The sequence below is a fragment of the Rhinoderma darwinii genome, chromosome 3, assembly GCF_050947455.1.
Source record: "Rhinoderma darwinii isolate aRhiDar2 chromosome 3, aRhiDar2.hap1, whole genome shotgun sequence".
Classification (NCBI taxonomy): Eukaryota; Metazoa; Chordata; class Amphibia; order Anura; family Rhinodermatidae; genus Rhinoderma; species Rhinoderma darwinii.
Window position 1 is genome coordinate 133573466 of NC_134689.1, and position 13007 is coordinate 133586472.

General features: G+C 40.5%; 1 protein-coding gene across 1 annotated transcript in view; it reads left to right on the forward strand.

Annotated features, from left to right (window-relative positions):
• The window catches only part of LOC142750387 (dynein axonemal heavy chain 3-like), a 1255980-nt gene that overhangs the window by 618776 nt on the left and 624197 nt on the right, over positions 1 to 13007 (forward strand). The window contains exon 37 of the mRNA XM_075859390.1: positions 3746 to 3860. Coding sequence (XP_075715505.1) covers positions 3746 to 3860 — 115 coding nt within the window. The remainder of the gene's footprint in view (positions 1 to 3745; positions 3861 to 13007) is intronic.

The window sequence follows — 13007 nt, forward strand, 5'->3', positions numbered from 1 at the left end:
CAAGGTCCTGTGATTAAAGGAAAAAATTCTACAAATAAGTGTAAGTTTTGTCACTTTCTTAACTTTTTTATAATGCCATAGGAATTTACTTGCATTGTATATTTAAAAAATAGCTCCACTTTTTAATAAAAACAAAATAGCATAGTATAAATTATATATTAAAAAAAACTTAAATTGACAGTCGTTATGTGGCCCCTGTGGAGTGTAGTAACACTGGCTGACGGATCTTCTTCTGGCTCCCTGATTGGGAATGGAATGGGTAGCCAGATGTTGGTGAGTGACATCGCCAGCTGTGTCCTACCCCTCCATTCACCTAGACTAAGGTCTATTATATACATAGCCATGACTGCTGCTGGGATTGTGGTAGTAGCTAAAAGCCACTAGGGCAATCTTAGGGAAAAAAATGTGAGGACTAAATAAAAACAATTTATATATCATGTATTAAGTGACTGTCACACCGGACAGTTGCTTTAATTTGCATATTTATGGCCAGGCTTGACTTAGTAAAGCCTATCTCTATTTGCTTAACTTATTTTCTGCAATGTAATAACTAGAGATGAGTGAATCGATTCTACACAAATGGAATTCAGTCTGAATTTCCCAAAAGTTTAAACTTTTGGGGTTCGTAATGCATGAGTAACGGGTAAGATGGCAAGGGAACGCTGTCTACACTCTTCAAAGCCTACAATATCTATTTATTATCTGTGATATTGCTCAGTAACATTGTTGATGAAGTGGCTACTTATCATACTTTTCATTGATAGTATCAGTATATTGTTATGTACTATACTTACCACTGGATCCTGAACCAGCTATGACCTGCTTTCAGCACCGTGAATTTCCTCAGTGTTGCTCTGCAGATGACGTCTGTATAGCAACACTGAAAAAAGAGTGCTGATTGGTTGTCCTGCCGAGCGTGTTCACGAGAAGACAAGCTTGACAGCAAGAGAATTAAGGGAACTGCGTTCCTATAATACACATCACACCAAGAAGTGCACACCTATTTGATGAGAGAGCTTCTGATGATTTCACATGTAGTGCAAAGGGAAGATCAGCGGCTAGAACTCGGGACAGGAAAAAATAATCAAGACAATTTAGGTATCATTGAATTGCTTTTCTCATGCTCTATTGGTCAATATAAAAATTGATTTGGGTGGAATGTAATTGGAGGTACACCTTAGCAATAATTTGATCATTTTCAGAGCAAATCGGGGTAATTGGAATCCGTGACAAATTTATTCGGACTGAATCTAATCGGACGCTCAATTCGATCAAATTAGAACTAACATTTATTTTGGCAAATTTGCTTATATAAAATATATTGTAGAATAGTGTTGTGCAATTTCGACTCAAATCTCCTTCTGTAAGTTGTTGTATTCTTGTGCAGTTGTACAAAGTATGGGAGGAACTCCCGCAAAAAAACTAAAAGTAGGGCATGCTCCATAATTCCCGTCACGGTTCTACAGCGCGGACACCTATCCGTAGTGGTACGGAAAGGTGTCCGCGGCCAATAGAACCGGACGGGTCCGTAATTGCAAACCGTATTACTGTCCGCAATTACGGAAGATTTTTAAGGTCGTCAGCATGGGGCCTTAGTAATTCTGTGCAGCAGAGTGGAGCCACCTATGATGCAGACAGAGAGTAGCTAGATGATGCCTGGTCATTATATCAGCAGGGAGGACAGACAGTAAAGACAGAGAGAAGAGGGCTAATAATATAGAGAAGATAATATCAATGGTAAAAATGTCTTTTTAAACATGCTATAGCAGTTTGACCTACAAAATGATCTACAAATGTATTGATCAAGATAAAGATATAATTGACTCACTTCTTTTTAAAGGTAAGTTCACAATTTATAGATAAAGATACATAACTCAATGTTACAAATGTTATAGATAATGACTGTTCTTGGTATTTCTATTTTAATATCTAGTAAAAGAGAAACACAGTAGTCCGCCTCTCCTTGGCCCAAATTGGCTACTACAAGGCACCAATAGATAACATTCAAATGCACAGTAAAGCAAGATTAGATGGACTGAAGTTTAGTCTCCCTTTAACATCTTCCTGCACTGTGCCATGAATTTACAACGCTGGCAAAATGTACTTCTCTATGAATGTACGGCATGGGAATGGCATGGGCTCAGAAGCAGTGCCCACGTCATCGCAGCGGGTATCAGCTGAATTAGGGGTCAGCAACCTTTAGAATTCCTGCTGTTGTGAAAATACAACTCCCAGCATGCCCTGTCAGTTTTTGAATTAAATAATAAAGCCTTTGACTGTCAGGGCATGATTGGAGTTGTAGTGTTACAACAGCTAAAGTACGGAAATTTTCTGACCCCTGAGCTGAATCATACAGCTGACTCCTTGCTGCAATGCCCGAGATAAGAGATATCTCCGACTCCTTAGATGCTGCGGTTAATAGCTAATGATCCTGGTACCTAAGAGGTTTTACAGAGGGATCTGTAACCCCAACGGCACCCCAGTAACACGATTGTGTTGTGCCAATGGGTTGCCATGGCAGCCTGTCAGTATAACTGTAATGACAGGGGGGTAGGGAAACAGACAGTGAGCCCTAATCTACTCACCACTCAGTCCCTGCCTACTTGCAACGACCCGCCCTAGGCGACGGGGTACAACTGGGCGACGGTCCCTACGCTCAGTAGGTGCACGACAGACAAACAGACAAGGGGACACAAGCAAGGGAAATGGGGCAGTTGCCCACGGCAACACCGTGAGCAACAAGAGAGGTGAACGAGCCGAGTCAAACCAGGAATGTACGCGGTACCAAACGCAGAGCAGGAAAGTAGTCAGTAAGCCGGGGTCAGTATGAAGAAAGGTCAAATATCTAGGAGCTGCAGCAAGGCCAGGAAACCACACGAGAAGAATCACAAGCAAAGGAGGAACAGGAAAGGCAGGTATAAATAGACAGAGGGCGGGAGCTAGCTCCGTCTGGCCAGGCTGCGATAGGCTCTCCCACTCCTAAGCCTGCCATCCTGAGTGGTGGAAGATGGAGTCAGTCTCAGAGACATAGAACCAGGTGCAGACTGATTACCCATGGGCGTATGCACAGAAGTTGTGCCTGGCAGATCCTTTACAATAACGCTGAAAGGCATAATACACTACACCAAATAAGTAGTGCAGTATATTATGTAAGTGATCAAAGAATCGCACGTTTAAGTCACAGACACTAAAAAAAATCTTAAAAAATTAATTAACGTTTACAAAGAAATAAAAACAGAATTTCCATTAGAAAATATTTTATTACTAGAAAATTACCACGTTATAATTTTATAAAGCTTTGTCGATGGAAAAATAATAAGTTATAGCCCTCAAAAAAAGTGCTTTTATTGTGCAAATGAAATAAAAAAAATAATAAATAGATAGAAATCTGGCATTATTGTAATTTTACCAACCCACAGATTAAAGGTAACATGTATACGGTATGTAGAACGTAAAACAAGTCCTAAAAACATTGGCGGTATTGCTGTTCTTTTCCATTCCCCCCTAAAAAATAATAATAAAAGCTGTTCAGTACATTTATGTACCCTAAAATGGGGCCATTAAATAATACAACTCATCCTGCCATGGCCCGATACGTCTATGTCAACAAAAAATAAAAAAGTTATGACTTTTGAAATGTGGCGATGAAAAAGATAAAAATAAAAAATCTGCATCCTTAAGGCCCAAACTATACAATTTTTTAAGGGGTTAAATAAAATGTCTCAATCTCTATTTTATTTTTTAGGTGCGGCATGATTTATATGGAAGCAAAGGACTTAGGATGGGAGCCGCTGACTGAGTCTTGGATAATTGGCAACATTCCAGCACTTCTTACTGCTGAAGAAAGCCGGATTGTGCAGGTAGGACTAGTGTTTACCATATCTGAAAAATATATATATATATTTTCTCATACAGTCTAAACAATTTTTTGCTTCCTATCCACGGTCAGCATTTCAAGCTATAATAAATAACCCAGTCTGTGGACAGGACATTTTTTCTTTATTTTGATACCCTTACAGAAGTAATCATACCTCTTGTCAGGTGTTCTACAGATAAAGACAAATGCTCTGCATTGCCAGACTGTCTACGCATTTCAACTGAAAACAATGAAATGCGTGATTGCTAGATATTCAGAGAATACCATTTGTCTTGTCATTTGGACTAGAATAGCAAAACCACATAAATAAAAATTCAGCAAAAAATTTGTAGCAGATAAATATATATATTTTTATGCACTTATTGGCCCACATGATATATATATATATATATATATATATATATATATATATATATATATATATATATACTATGTATTCTAATAATATATAATGTAGATTGCTAAATTTTCAGTAAACCAACAAATATGTCACAATATGTCAAGGTGGTTTATAATGCACAGATGTATATTATAAAAAAATATATATATATATATATATTTTTTAAACATATTCTATATGCAATGGGTCATAACCAACCGGGAATGTAGGAAATGTGTTTTAGCTAATATAATAGCCTTCTTTATTTGATTTGGAGTCAGTGTTAGCAGAAGCTGATGAAGTGTGCTCTAGAAGTCATGCTATCAATAACTTTAAGGGAAATAAACTCACTAGGTACATAGTCTCATTTAAGAAAAAATATCTGTTTCGGTACCTGACAAATAATAATATAGAATATTCCTCTTTCCTTATCTGTCATTTATCTCACTTATCACAAACACAGGATTATTATAATATAATAGATGTGCAATGATCCCATTACAAACAGAGACCATCACACCAGAAGCATTTATCTTATCAGGAAAGATAACTTATTAGAAGGGACCTCAGGGGCGTCTTCATAAAGCCAGTAGCTGAAATATAGGAAGGGAGCATCGTCATGGGAATTGACCCGCTTACTCAATAGGGTGGGTTTGAAAGTCTTAGTTTGTTTTATTATGTAAAACTGAACCTTTTCTTTTTCCTGCTAGGAGATATTGACTTTTCTTGTAGGACATTAAAGTAGAATTATACTAAATGAGACAGTAAAATGTGCTTATGATTTTAATGACTCATTTATCGAAAATATCCTGAAGCTACAAAATGTGTTAAATATTACTTTTTTTATTCCAATTCTGTGGAAAATGTTTCTTATATGTTTTAAAGCAGTATAATATAAATATAACATTTCTCATTTGATTATAATGACTACTATTGGAATTAATAATAATAATTCTTATTCTTATTGTCTTCAGCCAATAACACTTATATACAGTATTTGTACTATAAATCAAGTATTGGATACTGGGTAATTCAAACAATTAATCATCAATAAAATGAGTTGAACCTGATATGCATGTAGTAATTCATAGTTTGCAATGAAGATTTCAGCAAGAAAGAAAAGTTAATTTTATTTGGAAAGTTATGCAATAGTCTAATATTCATTTATGTATTTATTTCCTCATAATGTTCAAGATCTCTGCTTGTAATTATTAAATGAGAATGTTCCTTGTTTACTATCAGAGGATAAAAATCTGCCCTGGTCATGTGATCATCAAACAGGTGCTCGACCAGTTACAAGACACAGCGCTGATAGCTGACCCGTAAGTGTAACAAACCATACACTTGTGCGAGCCTTACACGATCGTGCCTGGAAGTACACAATGAAGAATCTCATACAATGATAGCAAACAATTCTTGGAAAACATGATAAAATGATACAGAAAGTATATTAGAAAATCATCATACAACAATATGAAACCAAATTACCCCTTTATTATACAAATGTAGAAAAGTTTAACTTGACTGATAACTTGTTGCAGCGTGATATCAAACAACAAAATCCATGGAAAAGCAATTGAAATAGTCAAGTTAACGTTTCTAACCACTGTGGATTTAATGCGTTACGGGTCAAGTTAAAGATTGCTACATCTGTACTACATAAAGGGGTGTTAATATCTTATATGCCATGTGTACATAATAGGACCGAATTTCACATCTGGTACCCTCACCTATTAGGAGAACGGGGGTCCCGTTACCCTGTTTAGTAATTCTGCATTGTTGTTTTCTCCATTGCATTCAATGGAGAGGTGACCACACTTGCAATGCAACCTTCTCTAATGAAGTCTATGGGAGTTACAAAAAGAGACGAATAAGCAACTCCCAGAGGTCTATGCCATAAATGTGCAAGATGGGCATACCCCTTTAAAGATTGAGGAAACAACTAGAATTGAAGAATTTTAAGATGATTACTTTAATTTCCTAGAGGCTCTAAACTTTTAAAAGTAAAGCCATGATACACTTTAGTAATTTTGTGATATTTAAACTTTTTTTTTCTATTCTGTATAATTTTGCGGTTTTCTGAATATAGCCAGTAATTGTCCAGGGACTGTACTTGCATGTATACATATATACTTGAACTTACAGAGGATCTGTCAATAGTTTATTGATGCCCTATTGTCACAGTCTGTGGGAATGTGGACCCACTAGGCTGCACCGCCGTAGCGGTGAGGCAGCTGGCCAAACAGAGCACCCCAGCAATACAAAGTCCCACACTAGGGTACCTGAATAGTCCAGACAGTGGCCAAGGCTTTGGCATGGATGAAAGTGGATGCAGCAGATTACGCCAGACGTGGCGGATCACACTGGACGTGGCAGATGACACTGGATGTGCCAGATGTCAGCTGGTGCAGTGGGACATGACTCCAGCACTAACAGGCTCAGGAACAAGAATACAGCACGGGATATAGGATACAGGTAACAGGACACAGGTACCAAGGGGAACAGGATAACACTAAGGGATCATTTGCAAGACTGACATACTAACAACGCTCAGGCAAGGATCAGAAGGGCAGGGCCCTTTTTATAGTCCAGGGAATCATGGGCAGTTGATGATGATGATTCCTTTTGTGTGCGCACTGGCCCTTTAATGCCGGGCACAAGTGTGCACACGCACCCTACGGGACACAGCGGATTGGAGCCAGTGCTCACAGATCCATGGCTGTGGCCACCGGGGGGTGAGTTAACCTATGTACTTACTAATTCAATAGACGCTATGATGCTGATACCTACAGTGTACTTTTATTTTTAATCAAAAACCTTTATTATTTGCAAAGTTATGAGCATTTTTCTAAATAGGCTAATTTGGCTATATTTGCGAAATGGGAGGTGACTCCTTCTTTTCACTCTGGGTGGTGTAATGTTTTCTGTATGACGCTGTCCAATCAGAGTCATACAGTTCTCCTCTTCCCAGCCCAGCAACACAGCGTGATCATATAGTATACATTCCCAACTGTGTATTCAACTGTGATACCTCTGGTTGTTTCACAGCTTGAACTGCGATCCTGGTCCTGATAAAAGATTAGAATCTGCCAGAGCCATATGGCTGTTTTAAGTGATCCCCTTTCCCTCCAGCCTCTGTCTCTTACACTTTTGTGAAGCAGCTTCATGCTGATAGGACAGCATCAGAGGCTGTGAGGTAGCTCCATCTCAGTAGAATTGCTGGTGCTGACAGTTTAGACTAATTTTCATATTTAGAAAAAGTTAATTATTTTTAAAATAATAAACTTTTTGGGACACAATTTTCACTGGCATTATCAATGTGACACCACCTATTAGATTAACTAGGAGATTGGGCATTACTAAACTAGTGACAGATCCTCTTTATAGCGCACCTAACTTTTAAGGGGACTTTTTAGAATAAGCAGTCATATGTGTGTACATGAGGAATAACACTGTTTATGGACTTTATATGACTTGCTTAGCTCTTTCATGACTAAGGGTCATTGATGCCCCATGTGTCTGTTCAAATTTTCCATTTCTAATTTGTGCTTCTTTAAACAATAAAATCTTTGCAACCGCTTTGAATATCACAACTTGCTTTACTTTGTTTTCTACAAAACTTATGTGATTTTCTAAATTAGTTAAATTAATTTAATGCTTTTCTTTTTTATTATGAGCAGGGAAATTACTAAAATTGAGAAAAAACACTTTTTTGTAATGGCCAGACTGTGGGTCGGGACTCCTTTGTAGCTGCTCTCATGGTCAGCTATAAAGGAGTCCCGACCCACAGTCTGACCATTTTGCCATCCGTTTTTCATGGCCGTTTAAAAAAATGAATGAATTTGATTTGTTAGGGTTTTTTGTCTTAACCCCCCCCCCCCCCCGAAGACACCACAGTGTCCATGTAGATAGTGCCGCAATGCCCCTTTAAATAGTGCCACAGTGTCCACTGTAGAGAGTGCCAGTGCCCACACAGATAGTGCCCACTGTAGATAGTGCCTCAATGCCCACAAAGTTCCACAGTTCCTACTGTAGATAGTGCCCACAGTGCCATAGTTACCACTGTATATAGTGCCCATGTAGATAGCACCACAGTGTCCACTGTAGGTACTGCTTATAAAGTGCGGCAGTGACCATGTAGATAGTGCCACACCCCCTGTAGATAGTGCCACTCCCATGTAGATAACACCACACCTCCTGTAGATAGCACCACCCCCCTGTAGATAGCACCACACCCCCTGTAGGTAGTGCCACCCCTATGTAGATAGTGCCACCCCCCTGTAGATAGCACCCCCCCCTGTAAATAGCACCATCTTTGCTTTAGATAGCACCATCCCCCCTGTAGATAGCACCATCCTCCCCTGTAGATAGCACCAGCCTCCCCTGTAGATAGCGCCGGAGGCTCCCTCTAGTAGCGGAGTCCCCGGCCAGAGTATTGTCGATGCTCTGGGTGGGGATTCCGCTTCTAGAGTGAGTCCCTGACGTAACTATCCATATATGGACAGTGACGTCAGGAGCTCCCTCTAGGAGCGGAATTCCCAGCCAGAGCTTCGGCAACACTGGCTGGAGAATTCACTCCTAGAGGGAGCCCCTTACGTCACTGTCCATATATGGATAGTTACGTCAGGGACTCACTCTAGAAGCGGAATCCCCACCCAGAGCATCGACAATAGTCTGGCCGGGGACTCCGCTGTGTGTGGAGCTATCTACAGTGCGGCTGTGTGTGGCTCGGCAGACATGAAAGTACACTGAAGCAGCACTGCACACATTATACCCCATTCCAGTCTGCCAACATTTATATATGTGACAACTGCACAAGGCATCGGCAGTTGGAATATACATAGCCGCATGGCTGTCATGAAGGGGTTAGTGCATTTTTTTTTAGCAGTTTTGCTCTCTGCAGGCTCCCTCTCTAATTTTCAGTTTTGCCTGAGCTAGTGGGCAGAGTCTAATGGCTATTAAGTTATCTATACACTCCACACAGAGAAGAGGAGACTCCTGCTCCCCTATCTCTATCAATCACATATATATAGAAGCTACAGCAACATGAAGGACATCACACTGCTGTAGTGCAAAGTGTAGCTGAGAATCCAGCACTGGGGTGAGATATAACAGTTACCAGGAAGCTGCTGCAGTGTCTATCTGTGTCTTTTCCCGTCTGTATCTGACTCACTCTCTCTCTCTGCTCCCTCCTCCTGCCTGCCAGCCTACTTATTTGACTTGTAAAGGCAGGCTGTGAAGAGACACACGTTTCACCGTCAGCTTCTTCGCCATCAGCTTGAAAAAGCTAATGGAGAAATGTGCGCCAGGGTCCTGTGGTGGTGGTCTTCTGTGTCTGTGGGGCACAATATGCAACAATCTGGTTGGTAACTGTCTACTTGTCTGTTGTACTTATTTATGTCACTTAGTGAGAAAGTAGACATAGACCGCACATCCACTATTTACTTTGATCTATTGGGGTTTAGTCAAAACTTATAAACATGAACATGAGGTTCTTTGTTAACATTTTGATCAAATTGTATGCAAGCCCACTTGCCACTTCTCGGCGACCCCTTTAAAGTGGGTCCCTACTCTATTGGTTGCAGCACCGCATGCGGTCACCGTGACTGCAGCAACGCTCCTGCAGACAGAGCAATTGGGAGGCCCAAAAACACCAATGCCATCAGGCCATTCCAAGCCTCCTTGGCTCTGGGCCACGTCCCGCCACAAGTGCAGCACCACAGCAACAGACACCACCCACAGTAGCACAACATATGAAAAGATGGAATAAGCTCAGCTTACCATGAACTCCCAGTGGACAACTGAGAGCACAAGCAAGAGCAGAAACACTTATGAGGTCATTCCTAAATTAAAATCAGCTGGACCAAGTGTGTGGAGTGCTGGTACCAAGTAAAACAAAAAAAATTAAGGGGATAGACTATATGATAATGTCACTTTGTGAGAAACTAGACATGGACCGCACATCCACTATATACTTTGATCTATCGCGGCTAGGCAAAATTTATAAAAATGCACATGAGGTTCTTTGTTAACATTTTGATCAAATTGTATACAAGCCCACTTGCCACTTCACGGCGACCTCTTTAAAGTGGGTCCATACTCTATCGGTTGCAGCACCGCATGGCGGTCACCATCACTGCAGCAACGCTCCTGCAGAGAGAGCAACCCAGAGGCCCAAAAGCACCCATGCCATGAGGCCATGCCAAGCCTTCCTGGTTCTGGGCTACGTCCCCCCACAAGTGCAGCACCACAGCAACAGACACCAACCCACAGTAGCACAACATATGAACAGATGGAATAAGCTCACCTTACCATGCACTCCCAGTGGACAACTGAGAGCACAAGCAAGAGCAGAAACACTTATGAGGTCATTCCTAAATTAAAATCAGCTGGGCCAAATGTGTGGAGTGCTGGTACCAAGTAAAACAAAAAAAATAAGGGGATAGACTATATGATAATGTCACTTTGTGAGAAACTAGACATGGACCGCACATCCACTATATACTTTGATCTATCGCGGCTAGGCAAAATGAATAAACATGAACATGAGTGTAACGTCTATGGCCACGGCCCGTCGTTCTGACTTACCCCTCGACGTCTGCGGCCAAGGACATGTGAGTTCCCTGCAGCATCACCCCCCTGTGAGGCGCCGGCACTCACTTCCTGATATCGAGACTGTCTCCGGAGGGTGCGCGCGCCCGCGCGTGCACGGTCTTAAAGGGCCAGTGCGCGCATAATTGCAGAAGGTCTGCAATCAAGCCCAGAATGCTACTGGACTATAAAAAGGCCCCTTTGTCTGAGCGTTGTTCTTTACCCAAAGTTTGTCTTGCAAATGGTCTCCTAGTGTCTTCCAGTTCCCAAGTGTTCCCCGTTCCTGTATCCTGTATCCCGTGCTGTCCTGGTCAAGTGCCATGCTGAAGCTGTTGTCGTGTTCTGCTACTCCACGCCTGACGTCTACCTGCTGCCTGGTCCCAGCCGAGCCTGGCTTGCTACTGTCCTTTTGCCGCAGGTATCCTTTCTGGACTATAGACTCTGTACTATACCTGTTTGGCCAGCTGCCATCCGGCTACATGGAACGGCCCAGTGGGTCCACACCCCGCATCGTGACAATGAGGTTCTTTGTTAACATTTTGATCAAATTGTATACAAGCCCACTTGCCACTTCATGGCGACCTCTTTAAAGTGGGTACCTACTCTATCGGTTGCAGCCCCGCCTTGTACTTTAGATTTCAATGGATGGTACTTTAATACATTTACCTGCTGAGTGTCTACATTTTGTTACTGCTAGGTAACCTTAGTTATTACTTGTGACTGTGATATGTATTTGGGAGATTGTGTTACTATTGTGTATATTGTGGTTCCCTGACTACCACCATAAGGTTTTAAATTGTGCATCTCCTTTTTTTAAGTATTGTTGGCCAATTGATTTTTATACTTCTTAATAGAATAACATTTTTGTATGGTACACATCGTGGGCTTTAGGCTATGTGCATGTCTATACATACTTTGATAGGTATTATATTTATGCATTGGTATGTGCAGACAGTTATGAGACTTGGGCCTAATTAGGTATAAGTAATTATGTGAAGAAACACACGCCCACCTCCTACAGTTCATTAATTCTGCTCTGTAACCAAGGATGGATTTTGCTTGACAACAGGGGGTGGACATCAGATTACAGATAGGGAGACACCTAGAGGCAGTAACTTCACACAGAATTTACATGAAAAAAACAACTACATTTTAACAGTAAGTCAATTACAAAGTTGATCTATATCAGCTATACTATTAGATTAGCATAAAGTGTTTGAAAAGTTAGTGGCTATTTAATAACTCATATCAACCGGTCACTTTAGTAACAATAATGGCAATCAATCAGTTCCTAAAATGTAGTATCAGTCTTCTAGATCAGTTTTGAGGAATTTTAGCCCACAGCTCATTTCAGGTCCTACCACAGCATCACTATTGGGTTCAAGTTTGAATTCTATAGACCATAGACAAAACTTTAGTTCTGGTTTTTTTCCCAGTCAATTAGATGGAGACTTGCCTTTGTGTTATCCAGCATGCTTTAATTGAGCTTCAGAATACTAACAGCTGATATGTCATTCTTAATAAGAATAATTTAGTATAGAGTAGTCTTCATGGATTCTTTAATAATGGCAATGGCACATTTTATGAGGCAGAAAAGCGAGTCCACACCATCTCACCATCACCATCAAGTTTGATTTACAATGATGTAATATAACCTATAACTCTCCACTGGGGGGCATGCTGTATCCGTCTTACACTGTGAGACCTTCGTTATCCATAGAGTTCCCTTTTGACTCACATGTCCATCCCAAGTGGGTTATTATTATTATTTTTATTATTATTATTGTTTCCAATAATGACACAAGTATTGATATTATATTGGGATAAAATAATTATTTAGATATTCTTCTGGGATGTTTTATGACTTCTTGGTTGAGTTATCCCTACATCCTTGGGTTCCTTTTATAGGAATCTGCTTCTGGGAAGGGTCATACCCATTTGAAACCTCTTAGTTTAGCAATAATGCTTTACACTGGAGTTTAATAACGTCCTAGAGTCCTAACCCTTTTCAGATCAGATCGGATATAGTTTATATTTATTTCTCTCAACTCATTTGGAATTGTCTTTGATTGTGAAATTGTCAAGACTTGGTAGCTACTCCTTTGTAGCTACTCTCATGGTCAGCTCAACATATTGTGAGGTTCAACAATTATGTGAAAG